This window comes from Cryptomeria japonica, chromosome 9 (genome assembly GCF_030272615.1).
Source record: "Cryptomeria japonica chromosome 9, Sugi_1.0, whole genome shotgun sequence".
Taxonomy (NCBI): domain Eukaryota; kingdom Viridiplantae; phylum Streptophyta; class Pinopsida; order Cupressales; family Cupressaceae; genus Cryptomeria; species Cryptomeria japonica.
Genome location: NC_081413.1, coordinates 645275816 through 645295612, shown reverse-complemented (window position 1 = coordinate 645295612; position 19797 = coordinate 645275816). Strand labels below are relative to the sequence as shown.

The window sequence follows — 19797 nt, the reverse complement described above, 5'->3', positions numbered from 1 at the left end:
AAGAGAGAAACAAAGCAAATGGATCAAATTGGAGATAGGATCATAATGCTATTTGCTAGAGTATAGTACGTTTCTATAAAACGACTTGTAATGCTTGGATGTCAAGCTGAGCAAGTGACATCTTCACTGCGGTTTTGAAGACATGGCATTCAATGTCAAGGACAAGGTATGATTTATTGCACATGCTTCAAGGATACACAAGGATATAGGCGTGCGAATGTGGCGGCATGCAATTAATCTCTGCAGACGCATTTAGTAAGGCGGTTTATGGGCTATATAATTGCATTCGAAGGTTAACTTTGCCATTTGGAAATCAGCATTGGATACACCTATTCTTCTAGAGGCTACCAAGCCATAGATGGCATTTTTGGGAGAGATAACTAACAAGCGATTAGGGGTTAACCTATATCATGCATGATGTGAAGGTGGTATTGGGTTCGGAATTTATGCTGGTTCATCATAGGTAGAGTTTGTTTGGACATACCAGCGTTTTTCTTGGCGATGTTGATATACATGGGCGCTTCGAAGGAAAGGGCAAAAAAGCTGACCCAGATGGTAATCAAGCATGCTTTTCTCGGCAAGATAGACGCAGCTATAGATAATGTGGACAAGAATCTCCTAATTCCCCTCCCTCAAAAATATTATATGGGCAAGGACGGTGGAGCCGAGGTTTGTAAATTCTTAGTTGTGAGAACCTTGGAGCCAGAAATACTGATGGAGCGATGGGGGGAGATAGATAGAAGCATCAATTTCCTGCTCTATATAGCTAAAATAAAAAAAGTCCACAAGTCTGGATTGAGAGTGGGACTCCCTAACTACAGAGGGTTTTATGGAAGAGGGGGAAATTGATGAGGGTGCTGCTGAGATTGAGAGTGTGCTGTATTTGGGGTATAGAGAAGAATGGGTGGCAAAAGATGATCGTGATGTGGAGGAGGTCGCAAGGTCTGAGGGCCATGTTGACTATGGTCAAGAATACCTGGTCATCAAGCAGGCCAGGGACGTTAGGAAGATAAGGAAGCAGGTAGAACTCTAAGGAGCTACTGTTGAGCTTGAGCATGAGCAAGGCTGAGCGGTACCTATCGGTGGGCGGAGCGATCCTCTGATGGAAGGGTGCATATGGTATAAAAATGATACTTCGATGTATTTTCTGTTTCAAGATTAGATATATTGGATAGGTGGTATATAGGTGGTTAGGATAGGTATATAAGTAGTCTTCCGTTTTTGGAATGGTCTGGCTGTAGTTTTTTGTGAATGATCTGGTGGCGGGTTGTAGTTGGGTTCAGTGTGCTTTTTGGTATATTCTGCTCAGAAGAAAAACCGTTATCAATATAAGGGGTGCTGGCCCTACTCAGCTATTTATTTAGCTTAAAAAAAGGAAAAAATGCAACCACATATTAATCATATTAATGTTCTTATAAAGTACAGAATTGTACTGATGAACCACATATTAATAAATCTCATAATCTCACCATAATTACCATGCAATCTTATATCTTTTTGCAATTTATCCACTTATTAAGGATATCAAAATATTAACTCATTTGACCAGATAAAGATTATATTTTAGGAACTTCCAATGAGAAACCTCGAGGAAACATGGGAACTCCGGGCTAAAGCCTTGTGGCATATAAATTTCAAAGAAATAAACATTGAGGAAATGAAGAAATCAGAAAGCCCGTGATCACAAAAATCAAGTACTTCTCTAAAAGGTAAAATATATTAAATTCATCGTGAGTTACATATGTTCCACTTACACATCATGTAGCCCTTAAGACATAATGAGCTTTAGCCAGTAAGCTGGAACTCTCTTGTTAATTAGTAAATTTGATGTGGTCGGTGCACTGTAATTCTTTCATTGACGGAGACAAAGATTAATTGCTCTCAATGTGGCCATTTACTTGAACCTCGAGAGAATTTTCCCCTATTCACTAACAGAGATGCATCGTTGGAATCATGCCAAACCAGCTCCATCTGTTAAAAAGAAGTTTGTTTCAACAGGTTAATAATAACATTGCCATCTAATAAAACCTCATTTTATCAATACATTTCAAGGTGTCAGAAACAGACCTGTCCAACTATCACTGTGTCACCTTCCTTAACTCCACGTTCTCTAAGACATTTATCCACCCCACAGGCCTCAAGAACATGTTGGAACCTCCGAATAGATTCAAAGTACCTAACATATAACAGGTAGTTAATGAAATCTGTGCATTTGTTTGATACGCTCAAGTCATAGATGACATGAAAGAATAAGCACAAAATTTAAGTGCTTGCATTATACCATATGCCAATAAATAAATTGTATATCAAGCAAAACAACTCAGTGATCTGAATAGAATAACATATGCAAACAGAGATCACTGATTTTCAAAACCTCTAAGCACTTTATGTGCTTCCCGCATACACACTATTGTGCTAGAAACATTAAGGTAAAAATACAATCACATTAAGAAATTGAGAGAACAAATCAGTGTATTGGAAACACCTGCATGTTCCTTTGCATTGACAATAGATCACTATTTCATATAACAATTACTTCTCCATAATTCTTTCATCCCAGCATTTATTGATATCATGATAAGATCCTTGACAGCTGACACCCATCATATTGAGGCATCATATGGGAAAAGCCAAGAATATATATAATTAATCAAAGTAAACACCACTCTAGAAACAATACTGGCCTCAATAAAAACCATTCTCTCTGCTTTCAGCAAATAAGTTATGTAGTCATGTTTAGACATCCAATTCTCCTTGGTGTTCATTTTTACATTATAAATGCATATAATTTATAATCTCGCAATTGGCCACCTGGAAAAAATAACTAGTGTATTGCAATGTAGGAAAATGTAAGCATATTAAATATAACTCTTCAGAAATGACAGTGTGTAATTGTAACAATTACTATAGCATTCATCTATTGATTTCATGCTTCACTTTTTTACAAAGAGAGTACAACGTTATATTAAAAAATATATAGAGTTGCAATGTTTAGATACCTGAAGAAAGAACAAAAATCAGGCATACATATTTTCCAATGGGTACACTTTATGATGAAAAAGCATACACAGGTTTTATCCAAAAACCGCAATTCTAAATTCATGGACTGTGGAAAGATTATGCCATCTATGCTTTAAGATGCCGATAACTAAGGCTTTTTGGATATTTCTTTGAATGGCCTTTGGTTTAACTCTCTTACCAATGGCATAACTATTAGCACCAATAATACTGCCATCAAGGAGATTACAACTGAGTGGTGATGCAGGATGGGACGAATCATAGTTGAACTACTCGCGACTCGGCTCGACTCGCCAAGCCCCTAAGAAAAAAACTCGGCGAAAACTCGGGAAAAACTCAGCAACGTAAAAACACGCTTAATTTTAATAAAAAATGCATTTTTTTTGCAAAATTTAATGAGAAGATGCATCCAATGAGTCAATAAATGATAACACAAAAGAAACAAGCTGATTCTAGATATATTTGATTGCAAAGTGTCTACAAAATCGCATCCTCATGAGAAATGCTGATGGCTGGAAGCAAAATAGTAAATAGTTTTTGTAAAACCAAAAGTAAATACAACTTCCTCTCCCCAGCTCTAGCTAAAACTACTTTCAAACTTTCATCATATTTGAAATTTCATCATTCATACTCATAGTTTCAAACTTTCAACTGAAAGTTGGGGTCAAGGGGCATCGCCAAAGGATCCTGAAATTTGACTAAGTCTGGAAAATTGAAGAATCCTCCAAAAACTAGATTTTGCATTATAACTCCTGGAGGTCCGAAACCACTCTCAAACATCCTGACAGTATATATGGAATATAACTTAAAGTATAAGTCTTATACTTAAATGTTATATTCCATATATGAATCCTGACGGACAGACCAAAAAACTCGGCGATTACTTGAGGGCATAGTGGGCTCTCAGGGTGGCCCTTCCAAGTGAGTTTCCCCCTTCTCAACCCAAAACCATATAGAAAAACAAAAAATGCATGTATTTTTGGCCCTTTTTTGTTGTTATGCTAACCCAGGCGAGTTTTTCTTTAAAACTCGCCGAGTTTTTGACAAAAACTCGCCAAAAACTCGGCGAGTTTTTGGCAAAAACTCGGCGAGTTTTCCTGGCGAGTAGAAGTCATTACTACTCGCCAGGTCCAAAAACTCGGCGAGTTTTTGTCACTCGCCGAGTTTTCGGCGAGTGTGCCATCTATGGGACGAATTACAGCACTATTGACCAGTAACAGAAAAGCATAGCAATATCTATATATAACTTATAAGCTTTAATATTCACCTCAGGAGGATGCATGAAATCACAGTATTGCATTAAGGTATGAAGTGCCCAGAGATTAATAAAAATTTGTGCTGCAATAAAACAACTAAGTGGTGATGCAGGATGGGACGAATTACAGCACTATTGACCAGTAACAGAAAAGCATAGCAATATCTATATATAAGTTCTTTAATATTCACCTCAGGAGGATGCATGAAATCACAGTATTGCATTAAGGTATGAAGTGCCCAGAGATTAATAAAAATTTGTGTTGCAATAAAACATTGTTTTAAAAAGTATGGAACTCCATGAGCGGAGTGAAAATTATGACTTAGCTCATCTGCGTCACAAGATGACCAGGCTGGTTCAGCGGGCATATCCTGAGACCGAAAGAGATGTTTATTCTAGGTAGAGCCTCTTACAGTTGCTGAAGTATATCTCTTGGCATGAATGCTTGTCTTTATAGAAATGGAGCCAATTCAACTTTCTTTTGCACAATCTCCACTATCCTCTTTGCTTTCTCCAAAAGCAGCATAGTGTTAATGGCTTGCATTATGTGTTCATGCTGCTCAATAATCATGCATTAATTCCATCAACATAGTGCTCATAGCATCAATCTGTTGTTTTGAGAACACATGTAAGAGCCTAACAAGACCAGTTTCCAATTTTGTGGATTCCTTTCTCAAATATTCTTACTATAATTTTGATTGCATCAAAAACTTCATGAATATAGCAGCAAGCAAATCATGATCAATTTTTGTATAATCAGCCTGATCAGTTGACAAGTAATGATTCTCTTGGAAGTTCGACCTTGATTCCCTGGACCAAATTGAAGACCTTGAGCTTGGATGTCAAGAGACATGTCAATGCTCAAAGAAGCAGCATAAGCATTCCTTGGAATACTTATTCATCCTGAAGAATATCAAAACAGGTAAAAATAGGAGCTAATAGCTAATGAAGCTTAAGCCCAGGCGCTCATGTAGTACATTTCACCAGCAGAATAAACTTTAGTGACAATCAGAGGCTTGGGGTCAACGGAAGGCAAAGGATTTCTAGTTCTATTCTCAGGAATACAGGTGTTGGCCATTACCTGGGTAAGATTTAATTTATCAGGCTAATGCAAAACTGTATTGAGAATCTTGTTCAGAAACAATCTCATCATCTGAAATAAAAAAGGGTTGTAAATCAACAGCCTCTCCTTGCCCCACCTTCATTCTAGTAATCTTGATGGTAGCTGTACTTTGCATCACCTTCTTGTTCCTGAAATATGTCCTCTAATATACCTGAAATTTTGTACTTCTCTGTAAACTTATTTTGGGTTTAACTTCTTTCCTTATTTACAGAAGAACCCTTGAACCTGTAGCTTCTTCTGAGATTCATAACTGCCAAGAAATTAATTTTAATTTTTACTCAACGTTTCTGGTGTAGATGTAACTGGCATATCGTATATTATCTTTCAAATATTGACGAAACTGCCTGCTGCGAATATTAGAAGCTCACCAGAGCATTGATCCACTCTGACCCACACATTTTAAATTTCAATCTGCTCTTTATGGCTTCCTCTTCCCAATAAACCTTTGATCTAGTCTTTCCTCCACACCCAGAGAATGTTTAATCTGACTCTTAAACACTTTTCATTGAATATGTTTGATGCATGGAATGGCATTTGCATTAAACTATATATCTTGTAATGTCAGGGGATTTGAATCCCCTGACAGGAAATATATAGTTAAGAGATTCTTAAGTCAGTGCAAGCACGTTGATGCTATGTTCATGCAAGAAGTCAAGGTAACAAACTTTACCCTGGACGTAAACGTAAGATACATTTAAAAGGATGCTACCCAAATTGTTACTAAACATACTGAAGGCAAAAGAGGGGCTGTTATCATCCTAGCCCACAAATGGGGAAATCTGGTAGCTGATAGTGGGGCTTCCCCATTTAACAAGGCAGTATGGGCCGTCATCAATTATAATGGGTCTAAACTGGGCCTATGCTCCCTGTACGCATCCAATGACTATAGAGAAAGGATTGAACTCTGGAAATGGCTCTTCAACCTACTTGATATACCCTGGATATTTGGAGGTGACTTTAACATGGTTGAGCACCAGAAAAATAAAATAGGAAGTCCAGAATTTGAATGTAAATGAAATGAGAAATTTTACTGGACCAAAATGAAAGAGAAACTCAGACCCTTTAATCCCTTAGAAGGCAAAAAGAAAGAGTACAAGTTTATGTGGTACACTTAGTGTAACTTTCAGCAAGGAAAAAAACGGATCTACTGTCGCCTTGACAGATTCTACACCAATCGGGACCACTGTTCTTTCGAGAAAGATGGGGATGGTGCAACAATTACAGTGTGTCCATACACTCTGTCAGATCATCACCCTATTAAGGCTGTAGTCACTATTGAATAGTTCTACAAGCAAGCCTTTGATTAGGAAAGATAATTTTATTCTTAACACCAATTTGCTCAAAGATCAGCATGTTATGTGTGCAATCTATATGATTAGACAATTTAATAAATGGGACAACAATACACCCTACGCCATTGACAAGTGGAATAAGAATGTCAATAGCTAGAAAGTCTTATTCCAGACGAAGGGCAGCAAGAAAGCTAAAGATGGTGGGAAAGTAAAGAATGAACAAAATGACAATCTACTCACCCTTGAGTCCTTAGTCCAATCGGACCCTGCCAACAAAACTACTGCAGAGCATCTAGCTCTGACCAGGAATCAAGAATTCAAGGCCTAAAGGTAAGGGCCAAAACTAACTAGCTGCTGCAGGGAGATAAAGGTTCAAAATTCTTCTTTAATATGTTGAGACAAAAAGAGTTTTTAGGAAAGAATAGATAGAATCTGGGAGGATGGCCAAGAATTGATAGATAATGAGGATATAAAAAATGCCTTAAATATTATCAAGTGCTTTTTTCTTCTGAAGGCTCCTCACCGAGTAGACAGGAAGCCAGAGAGACATGCAAGGCTCTCACCCCGAAGAAGATTTCTGAAGATGAGGCTAATATTCTCAAGAAACCAATTACAGTGGAGGAGATCCTCAAGGCTATCAGCACCCTCAATAATGATAAAGCTCTTGGCCCTGATGGGCTACCGATAGAATTCTACAAAGAGGGTAAGAGTTGGATAGGTAGTGATTTCTACCAAGTATATGAGGAAGCTATTAAAACAGGATTTTTGGGTACTAAAATCAACAGAGGTGTCATCAAATAACTCCCCAAGGAAGGGGACAAGTCCCTCATCAAAAATTAGAGACCGATCACTCTATTAAACGTCTCATATAAGATACTCACAAATTTAATAACTCCCCAAGGAAGGGGACAAGTCCCTGATCAAAAATTAGAGACCAATCACTCTATTAAGCATCTCATATAAGATACTCGCAAAAATTTGTGAGAAGTACACAGACTAGGTTTAACAAGGGTAAGTATATCCTTGAGAACCTTATCACTAGTTGGGAAGCTATGTATTGGGCTAATTGAACAAATCAAAGGGCAGCCATGTCCTTATTATATTTTGAAAAGGCTTATGATCGGGTTGAGTGGAGTTTTTTTATCATAATGTTGAAAGGATTTGGCTTTCCTGCAGAGTTCTATCACATGATCCTGGTCCTATTGAAGGATGCCTCTGCCTAGGTTGAAGTTGATGGTTCCCGTACTCTCAGCTTCACTCTGGGGAGATCTATCAAACAAGGTTGCCCACTAGCTCCAGCCTTTTGTGTCATTGCATCTGATGCCATTTACTACCTTCTAAGAGGCCCATCCTACTCCCCAAGGATTAGAGGGATCTCCTTGCCCAACAAGGAGGACTTGATCAACATTCAGTTTGCAGATGACACGGCCCTTTTCTTGGAACGAGAGGAGAAGAATATGGAATGCCCATTAAAAAAATAGAGTTGTTTTGTGAAGCATCTAGAGGTAAAATATTCGCTGCCAAGTCTATCTTGCTAGGATGGGAGAACTCTCCCCCTAGTTGGTTCAGTAACTATTAGTGGGGTGGACCCGACAAGCAGGTCAGATACCTCGGAATCCCTTTTGTTGTTAACCCATGTCTGAAGGATATGTGGATGTGGATTAAGAGCAAGATAGATCATAAGCTAGGCAAGTGGAACAAACAATATCTCTCTATGGCTGGGAGAATACAAGTGTTTCAAAAGATCTTATCCTCCTACAATATCTACTATGCCTCTATATGGTTGTTTAGTAACTACCAAATCAATGATATCCAAAAGCAGATTAGGAAGTTTCTTTGGTCTGGCAAAGGTAATAGGAAATGGCACTCAATTAATTGGCAATGGTGTTGCCAGAGAAAGAATATGGGAGGCTTGGATCTCAAAGACCTCAAACTACAAGGAATCTGCCTTGCTGCAAAATGGATTATTCATGCATTAGATGGTAATGAACCATGTAAGGTACTCATCAACAACAACATCAGGTTATCCACTCCCAAAAAATCCAAATCGTGGAAATTGCTCCCCATTAGTGACTTGACCTCTGGTATATTCCCTATCTCCCCTACCAGTTCCAATGTGTTTAAGGCCATATGGAAAGCCTTGGAGGTTATTCAGAGCCTAATTTCCCACAATGGGATCTGCATTGAAAATAACACCCTTTGTGGGGAAAAATCCATCTGGTGGAACCTTTTACACAAAGGTAGACCACTTGCCCTCATCCAAGGTTGCTTGGCCAAAAGTTGGAATAGTAAAGGCATCAGTTGCTTTAAAGATATCATTCATAACGGACAGTTAGTGTCCTGGAATACCCTCAGTCAGCAATTCCAACTCCCCCCCCCCACAATTGGAGAACCTACTCTATCTTGAGAGAAACATGTTCCGCTCTACTGCTCCCCAAGAATTGTACTGTTGATGTTGATAGATTCAAGTCTTTTACTTAATAAGATGGTTCTTCTCTTTTGAACGTCAAAGCTAAAGCTGTATATGATTCCCTTTGCTGCAATACTGATTTAATAACTCATCTTAATAAGATATGGAAACCTAATCTATCTAAGAAAACTTGGCTTAAATTTTTTAATACTGTTTGGGGCAGTAATATTATGCCCAAGAGGAAATGCTTCAGATGGCTGTTTCTCCTGTAAAGACTGCCTGTTAAAAATAGTGATCAAGGCACAGATGTTTGTAATGTATGCAGGATACCTAAATCTGTTACTCACATTTTCTTTGATTGTATTGTGGCTAAGGAAATCTGGAAATTATTTGATATTAATCTATTTAGTGATATATCCATTCATGACATTATTTATGGTCATTTAAAGGGGCTCTAAAAGGACTGTAATCTATTCTAGTTTATTTTATCTAGTGAGATATTGTGGCAAATATGGACACTTAGAAATGAGGATAAACGTAGGTTGCTTACTAAGTCTTTAAGAAGACTCATAATCTGTAATGTTTATCACAGGTAACCATAATCATGAGGCTAGACAAAAAGCTATTCGAAAGATTTATACAAGATGGTACCACCAGGATCCACATCTCGGTGCTATTTCAAGGCTACACTTGGTCTCACTACAAGGAAGAGAAGACTCCTTTCATCAACACGTTAGAGACATTTATGTATGAACTCAATGAGGGCAAAAAACTAGACAGACTTCAGCAGTTGGCACCTGGAGCCCCAACCAGCATCAGTCATGCATAACATCTGAATGGAAGGACCACTGGGATGGACCTCCTGCATGGAAGAGCTGCAAAATCAATGATAGAACAAGCTATAATGTGTTTTTTGGAAAAGTTACATATAAATGATGCAATCATATGTTATTATCATTTGTATAATTTGTTAAATTGCCCGTATGTCATGATGAAATCTATATCTCATGTATATTTTGTACCATTTTGATAAACTGCCTGTGTAAGGCCCGTATGCCATGATGTATACTGTTATATCTTTATATTTAATATAAAAAAAAAGTGTGAGAAAGTGTCAGATGATGTCTGTGGAATCACTCCATACAGGCACTAATCAGCAGGAAGTCAGAGAAATAAAGGTCTATTTAACGATGAAACTTAGACATACCAAATATAAATAATTTGATGAACCCTACAAGAGCCCATATTGATAAAAACAGCAGTATAAATAAGAAGAATAATATAAATTAAGATAAAAGGAAAAACTCTATAAGTATATCACAAATGGAAAAAATGGCATAAGGACTGGATCCAGGACTCGCATAAAACAAAAAGGTATAGTGGCTATGTGGGAGCAGTTTACCCAGGGACATGTTGACGTGTATTTTGTACACTATCAAACACAGAATAAAATACCCAAGGGTACCTTATCCTCTCTTGAGTAAAGCCTCTGATTGCTGAAGATGTCGCGAAAAAGGATCAATCAGGATGACTCCAAGGTTCTTCGATGTAGGATCTCTACGTGTGGATAAGCACCAGTGGTCGTTGTGAATGCTGTTTCTTCAAGGGGCCTTACGTTTTCGAATTGCAGGAACAGAAATTTCCTAAAACTAACAATTTCTTAAAAAAAAGATCAAAAGATAGGGTTTGCAAGAGATGAATTCTAATCTAATCCTAAGAATGACTTGTTGTTTGTAATTAGGGCTGGCGGATTCCAATTGCCTTGGGCAACATTGGAATCCGCCCCCCCCCCTTTTATAGGGCCAGGCCCAATACCTCTCGGCCCTCAACTAAAGAAACCTCCACGCTTCACTCAACTCTCACGCCTCCTTAATAGGGTCGGCTCCATCAATTAAAAGGAAATTAATACTTAATTGTTTAAAGGTAAGGAGGCCGACATGGTTGAGAAGTTATATGTCCCCTATAAATGCAACGCATACTTCTCATTATCAAATCAAGTTTCAAGCTGATGACATTATATTCTGTAAAGAGCGAATTAATACAAAGGCATTTTGGGAATAGCAAACAATAGACAGCGAACTCAACAAGAGGCAGCAGACCGAGAGGAAGAAGATCCAAATTGGAGAGCGAACTAGATCAATCAGTTGCAGATCCCAAACAGTAGACAGCGAACTAGGAAGAAGATCCAAATTGGAGAGCGAACTAGATCAAACAATAGCAGATCCCAAACAGTAGACAGCGAACTCCACAAAAGGCAGCAATCCATCTCCAAAGCATAGAAGACTTCTTTAATGAACTGTGATTAGATAAGGAGGACTGCAAGCTGATTGAAGAGTATTTCATCTCTTTCACATAGTGACTGCAACTCCAGATAAGTGTGTAATGTTCAGTTGTATTCTAAATCATAAATCAGATCTGAGGATCCTTTGGCTGGGTTTTTCCTCTTAGGAGGTTTTCCCAGGGTAACTGTGCATTGTCCTTAGCATTTCATTTCTCTTATTATGCTTAAAAGTACACAAAACTAAATTAATTAACCTAATAATAAATTTCTGAGTTTTATTCAATCTGAAAGTACCAAAAATAACATGACTCAATGTAGGCTAGACTTGGTAAAATTCTACCAATTTCAGTATTGCCAAGAAATTACAACTCTACAGGAATTGATGCGATCTTCTAAGGTGATTAATGATTTTTCGAATCATCAAGAATTATAGACACTACCATAAAGGTACATATCAATAGTTCAATAATGATTGAAGGTTCAAGCAATCCAAATATCTCCAGTTGACCACACAAGGCGTTCTTACAATCAATAAGAAGCTAGTGGTTTGGAACGTGAATCTCACCAAAGATCAAGCCCAACGCTTAGTCCTTCAAACTTAAATACCTACTTCAACTGAGAATGATTCAAGAAAGTAAACAACCATGAAAGTAGCCACAAGAATTGCAATAAAACACCATAACTTCAATATTTTATTGATCTCAAAGCCAAAATAGACAACAATTGCTTGAAATTCTTTCTTCAATGCTCAATCTTGCTACAAATAACTTTCTTCTCTCCAAAAGCTCTAATCTTCTAATTTCTAACTGCTTCTCTCTAATATCTAATTGCTAATGACAAAATGAAAATGAGTGAGGGTATATATAGCATCCTCAATTACAATGAACGGCCCAGATCAAAAGAAGATCAACGGCTGAGATTCTGACACCTAAACCCTAATTAGGGTTTGTTACAAAAAGTTCCCCTTTTAATTGCACATTATTAAATGCATAGCCGAATATTTAATTGGCACAAAATTCTAGGAAACATAGACCAATGTTAATTAAGGTGCCACATCATCTACAACAACATCTCTTCTAGAACCTTGTTCCCTTTCCAATGCTCTTTCTTAGCATATGCAATGAATCTGGATACAATTCCTTCAATCTCAGCAATAGGAATCTCGAGAAGATTCTTCATTCGTTCCTCCAAGTGGATAACCTGATCAAAGGCCTTGAGAAGAGTCGTATCCCATCCAGGTTCGAGTTCTTTGATCTTCTCAATCAAGAGCATAGTAGCGAACATTAGATCTCGTTGTTCATCTGTGATGACATTCTCATCTTTGCAAAAGATGACCTTGACTCTTTCTTCCAACTCTTGAAGGTCCACATCTGTCTCAACTTCGATCCTCCTGCCAAGAATGGTACATAACACTTCAAACACCTTATCCTGAATTGGATGGATGACGCTTTCAACTTGATTGCATTTGGTGCTGATGTCCTCAAAAAGAACCTCTTTCATCTGGAGTAGAGTTGACCACTGAAGTAAATTATGAGCTCCTCCATCCATTATCTTTTCTTGTGCTAGGATCTTCCTTGGTGTTTGCCTGATCACTTGCAGAACAGGAATGATAACATCTCTAGTATGAACGAAAGCGGCTACCGTTATCATTAGGTTGTGGATGATCTCAAGGACCTAGATAGCTCGGTGAATTGTTTGCATCATTCTTGTTGCAAATTCAACGGCAACTGTGTGGGATTTGTCAATCCAAGAGCTCATAAGCTGAACCAAGCTCTTGACTCTTTCTGCCTCGCCAACTAATTCAAGGGGAAGTGCTTGCACAGGAGACACTGTCGGATCCTGACGTCCCAAGGGCTGATTGAGATGGCTAAAGTAGCCTCTCCAAGCACCGACCTCTCTCTCAAGCTTTCTATTCTTTTCCATTTCTTCCTTAAGCTTGTCTTTAAGTACTTCAAATGAATCGGTTGCCTCATCCAGTGCCTACTCAGCCGTGAGTGGACCAAGCTCAAATGTTTCTACATCATACTCTTCTGCAAGAATTTCACCTTCATACTTGTCCACTGTTGGTGTAGCTATCTGCAACTTCCTGGACCCTGTCTCATCTCTGATCATCTTGGACATCTTGGTGGCCTTCTTCTTCTCCGTTACTTCCTGAGAATTTCCTACAAGGCTCTCTAAGTCAATTACATTATCTTCATCTTCAATCACAATCACCCTTGTCAATCTCTCCTTCAACCAATCTAGAATGGCGGATCTCGTTTCTCTAACTTGTATTTCTTTAGGCAATGGTTCGTCTTCTCAGAGAGGAGATGTCACTTCATCATCATTCTTGTCTTCATGTAGCTCATTGACTTGGGGAGATCGACTTGACGAATGCTGAGGTGCCTTCCCTTTTTCAAGTTTATCATTCTGTACTATTGACTCCATAGATTCATCCACCTCAGGCATCGTCATCTCTTGTCCTTCAACTTGACTTGTCCTTTTCTCATGTCGAGATGATGTACCTGATGAGCGATCTCGATTGGCCTCTTGCTTCTTCTTGGAGGGTTCCCTTTTCTCAGGTCTTTCTTTCCTCTTCGCGCCTCTAGGATGAGAATTGCCTTCACTTGCGCTTGCTCCTCCTCCTTCTGGTCTTTCCTCCAAAGTAAAAGTCATTGGTACGTTCTGCTCTCTTAACTTTTGATGTTGTACATCCACCCATCTGCGAGTACATGACAAAACTGGAGCCATCAAAGCTCTCAAGTCTGAGATCTCAGGCTCGTTCCAATCTATCTTCACTACTTTATCTTCTCTGTCATAGGATGATTGGAGATGTCTGCCACTGTCTTGAGCTTGATCGGCCACTCTGTAGACTTTGCATTTCCTGATGAAATCTAAAGGCAATCTAGAATGCATCTTTCTTTTCACTTCTAAATCACTTGAGAGATTCATCCAAAAGTCTTCTACCTGAAATTCGTGCTTGTACTTCCTACCATATGTCTCTTCTATATACCCATAAGGATCAAAATTCTCCCTTAAGGCAAAGAATGTGAATGAATATGAGGCCAACTCCCTCTCTACATCATCTAAGGCAAGAGCATTAGGACATACCTCAACTGAATTCCCCAATATGATGGGCACGGGAATTCCATTTCTATGCCTGTGTCTGAATGCCTTCACATAGTCTGCCAACTGCCTAGTCACCTCAAGTAGTACTATCCTATCTGTCGAATACCTCGGCAACATGTAGGGAGGTGAAGGACACCCATGAACTCTGATATAAGTAAACTTTTGAAATTGGATGAACCAAGCACCATACCTCTTTACAAGTTCTTGTGCATCCAGAGATAGTCGATTGTGAATCCCGCCTTGCAATATCCTAGTGATGTTCATCGTGAAGGTATCATTGACTAACTTGTAGTCACTTCCAGGTGGATGATGCAAATGAACATAAGAGTCACAAACTCTAACCTCTCCGGGTCTTCTTCCGATCACTCCTCTGTGAGGTAGTCCTGCATATTCGAAACTCCTGATCAAGGCATATATGACGTATGAGCTCATGTGGAATGACTTGGTAGGCTTTAGTCTTCTCAACTATACGTCCAAGCAATGGCTAATAATTCTAGCCCAAAGAATCATTCCTTTCCCTTGAACTATCACTTGGATGAAGTAGAACATCCACTTCTCAAAATAGAAGGCTTGAGGAGCCCTTGTAACTCGATTGAGCAAAGTTATCAAATCTCTATACTCCTCCTGAAAGTCGATCCTATGTGGCGTGTTGGGAATCTTGCTCAGGCGAGGACGACTTTTGAGTAACCAATTCTTATTGATGATGCTCAAGCAAGTGTTTGGATCATCTCCATACATCGACCTAGCTCCTTCTAGGCTTTTGTAAATCATATCTTTATGCTCTGGAAGATGGAGAGCTTCACTTATAGCCTCCTCCGAAAGGTATGCCAAAGTGTTCCCTTCCTTGGATACGATCGATCTTGATTGTGGGTCATAATGGCGAGCACACTCGATCATCAGCTCATGGCATTGGACTGCTGGAGGGAAACCGGCCACCTTGATGATGCCACCTTCAATTATTCTCTTTGCGATAGGTGATGGCTTGCCAATGTAAGGGACCTCTCGAAACTTCTTCACACTGAAGTTTCCCAAGTTGGTATCTCCAATGTTGCTCCACTTGGACACGATCTTGGTCTCCAATTCTTCATTCCTCTGATCTTCCTTCATGAGAGCTGGACGACTAGTGTATGCTCCTGCCTTTAAGGTCGCCATCTTGACACCTACACAACATTTCATAATGAGTAACATATTTTGAAGCGAGTAGCAATGAAGATTAAAAAGGAAGACAAAAGATATTAATTAGGAAACTTCATGATAAATCTTGAGTTATCATTTCCTAATTAACTACATCAAACTTAGGATTTTCAAAACAAAGCGCAAAATTCAAAATTCAACATTGGGACTAGGATGATCTCGCCATACCTCCACTTGAGAATTAATTCTAAAAAATAAGGTGAATTTTGGCTAGGCAAAATGTAGATCGAAGTCCTTCCTTTAGCAAAATGCGCCTCCTTCTAGTCTTCAACACTTGAGGTAATTCGCTCCAACTAGACCAGATTTCGCACCTTCCTCTTGCTCTTCAAATCGCACTTGAAGTAATAAATGAATGATTGTTTAAAATTGCTCAAAACACCCCTATTATATAGGGCGCTCACCACTTTGCCTCCCATAGGCCGACTTGACGAAAATAGGCCAAAAAATAAATAAAATTGCAAAAACAAGAGGCCGACTTGATAAAATTAATGAAAATAAACCTCCAAGTGCTCCATTTTAATTTTAATTTCACAAAAAAATAATTTTAAATTCCTTAACAATAAAAAATTCGATTTTCTAAGGCTCAAAATTAATTATTAAATGCCCATGCATCTTTTATTAAATGCCAATTTAATTAATTTTTTTAAATATTTCAAAGTTGGCAATTTTGGCATCTAATGTGATTTGGAAGATATTAATGTTGGGATATGGCGAAAATAATGAATGCCAATGACTTCGCTCTGGTCCCTTGGAGAGGGACAGGAACCCTTTTGTAAATTCAAACTTGCATTCTTCATTTTCACGTTCAAACTTCATCTAGGCACTTTAAAATGGCATTTTTGATTGGAGTCCTGAGTTTAATTCACTTGATCCTTAGAAGGAACGTGACTTTAAGACCTTTTCGCCCTGGACCCTGGGTGAGGGACAGGAGCACTTTTTCACTTTTGTCCTCAATCCTTCATCTTTCATTTGTTGATTCTCGTTGTGGAGTAAGCAATAATCTCTTTCACTTGTTCCATGCATGCTTAAATTGTTTTTTGCAAGGCAAAATTGAGTGTTCCAAGGATTTTCGCCCTGGTCCCTTCAAGAGGGACAGGAGCGCTTTTTGTATTTTAGGCTAAGATTCTCAAATTTTGAAGTCAAATCTTTGTTCACCATGCTTTAGAAGATCCTTCCCATCTCGCACAACCTTGCCTTAGCATAATCTCAGAGGGAAATTGTTGATTTCATAAAAATCACCCTGGTCCTTCAGTGAAGGACAGGAGCGCTTTTGAGTCCATTGCACAAATTCATGATCACATTAATCTTCAAATTACCCTCAAGGCGTAGAATATCACATTTCACTCCTTCTTGAGTCCTGGAAATAAAAATAGCATTTCAAAATGTAAGTTAAATGGGCATATTTGGAGATTTCGCTCTGGTCCTCCAGTGAAGGACAGGAGCACTTTTGCCAATTATCATCAAAATTTGCAACTCTTGCATCTCAATTCCACCTCGAAGCATTTTAAACGTTATTTCAAACTTGCGCCTTGGGCTAGACTTGTCCAAATTTGGAGAGAAAAGCTAGATAGCATGTTTTTCACCCTGGTCCCTTGGAGAGGGACAAGAGCACTTTTTGTAAATTCAAGCTTGTCTGTCCTTTGCTAGCCTTCCAAATTATCTTCAATGGGCTAATCATGCCTTATTCCATTCATTTCAATCACAACACTAGCCTTGTCTTTGCAAGAAATTTGCACTTTTTAGAAAATCGCTCTGGACCCTTGGAGAGGGACAGGAGCGCTTTTTGCCTAAATGGTATATTTCCTTGTCTTTTAAACCTTCAATCGCATCTAAGGCATAAAACATCATTCGTCCTTCCCATCCAAGTCAAGTTTTGCCATAAAATCTCAAACAAAGAGGAGAAACTTGAAAAAACGCCATGGTCCTTCAGTGAGGGACAGGAGCGCCTATTGTCACTTGGGTTGATTTACTCCTTTGTAGACCACTTAAATTATATTCAATGGACAAAACATGCTTCCCTTGACCTCTTCAAATCGTAAAATCACCTTAATCTTGCAAAAATAGTGCAAATTTGAAAATCAAGCTTTGGTCCTTCAGTGAGGAACAGGAGCACTTTTTGCCTTCTAAGCCAAATTGTCTCATTTTTCATCTCGAAATTCCTTTGCTAGGGAAGATTTCATCTTACTTCACGCTACGAATAAAAGTTAATGTCCAAAAAAGGTCTAAAATTGTGCATATAGAGAAAATCGCTCTGGTCCCTTGGAGAGGGACAGGAGCGCCTTTGACCTTCTAGGCAAAAACTCCATCATTTCATTGCTTTTTAATCAAGTCTGAATGTTCTATCACGTTCATTTTGCCGTCCACCATGCCTTTGATGTTTCAATTCGACCAAACAAGGCCAGGAATGACTCAAATAAGTCTTTTCGCCTTGGTCCCTCAGTGAGGGACAGGAGCACTTTTAATGATTCAAACAAAATACTTCACCTTTCCAAGCTAAAACCTCTTCAAGTGGGTGGAGAAAATCACTTGTTTCCATTCATATCCAACACTTAGCCTATTTTCACTGCAAGATGAGGGAATTCAAAATTTCGCCCTGGACCCTTGGAGAGGGACAGGAGCGCCTTTTCCCTTTAACCTTCAAAATTCACCATTTTCGTGCCTTCAAAATCTTCAAAAGTACCAAGTCACGTTTGATCATCACTCCGGAAGACCCTGCACAAAACAAAATAGAAAAGTCAGTGACAAATATGCATTAAGTAACATTTTTGCCCTGGTCCCTGGGTGAGGGACAGGAGCGCTTTGTCCTTTCTGGCTAAAATATTCAAAATTCAAGTCTCCAATCACTTCACAAGGCAAAGTTAGGTCATTTTCAAGGCCAGGAATCAGTTAGCAAGCCCTCGCAAAACAAGAAATTGTACACAGAATAAATTTCACCCTGGGCCTCCAGTGAAGGATAGGAGCGAACTTTGTGTTTCAAGCATCATCTTGCCTTCGAAAAATGATCAAAATTTACCTAGGCAAGAATACACAATTTCATCTTCAAAATGCTAACACACAGACAAAATTTGAATTTTCCCTCAAAAAACCCTGACTAGACCTAACCTAAGACCTATCTGACCTTCCTGACAGGTTTACCTTACTTCAATAATCTCAACCCTCGGAAGGATGCCCAATAACTTTCAAAATTTGACTGGACTTAGCTTGAATAATGTCCAAAAGAAACCCCTAAGGTTTAGTCCTAGCCCAGACAGACCACTCACTCACTCAAAACCCTAAAAGCAAAGAGAAGAACAAGCAAAACAAAAGCGAAAAAGAGGGGGTCCCCATTTTAATGGGGCGATGTGTGAAATGGTCACAACAGGACACACCCCCTGTTTTTCAGGCATTTTCCCTAATAGGGACACGGGAACAAGTACATAATGTCTACCTACCATACCAGATTGTTTTTTAATGGATGCATCCCAAGGACACAATGCTATTTGAGAAAAGCCAAGCTGCCCCAAGGACATCCTAATGTTCCCCAGAGGAAAAAAAAAAGATTTCCAGAGTCAAGGGGAAACAAACATAAAATTTGTTCCCAAAAATAGGAATTGCTTGCCTCGAACACTAGCAGGCTAAGCAGGCTCAAAATCCCAGTCGAAAGTGAATTAAATCAGTTTTGACACGTATCTGTAGAAACTGAATTCAACCATCTAAATTTCTTCACACTTGGCAGCTTCATGTTCTCTGACCAGCTGTGCTTATATTTCCTAGCAGCCACCACTCTTGCCTATGGACTCAATAAACTGCTCATATGCTGCTCTATTCTCTGTGCTTTTCTTGATATACTCTATGTCTAATTCGAAGTTGTGATTTCTAATTACTCTCCCCTCCAAAACACTTATTAGAAACACATTTAATTTTATGTGAGATATAATGTAAAATTTGTTTGTGTATATTTTAATTATAGTAAGTGCTTAGAAAGGGAGTAAAAAAAGGAAGCATTCAACAAACACAGGTGAACCCAATTACTGAAAAAAGTATTGATTAAAGAATTTAAAAAGATGTAGATAGGATGTATGGCTTTAGGATCTCAATTTAAAAAGAATTAATAGAATAAAACTTGAAGTTAGGAAT

General features: G+C 38.7%; 1 protein-coding gene across 1 annotated transcript in view; it reads right to left on the bottom strand.

Annotated features, from left to right (window-relative positions):
• Positions 1–1698: 1698 nt before the first annotated feature.
• The window catches only part of LOC131066727 (GTP-binding protein OBGC, chloroplastic), a 93706-nt gene continuing 75607 nt past the window's right edge, over positions 1699–19797 (bottom strand). Inside the window, exons 5-6 of the mRNA XM_058001558.2 lie at positions 2068–2176; positions 1699–1971 (exon numbers count right to left, since the gene is read on the bottom strand). Of these exons, the coding sequence (XP_057857541.2) occupies positions 1882–1971; positions 2068–2176 (199 nt within the window). The 3' untranslated portion in view covers positions 1699–1881. The remainder of the gene's footprint in view (positions 1972–2067; positions 2177–19797) is intronic.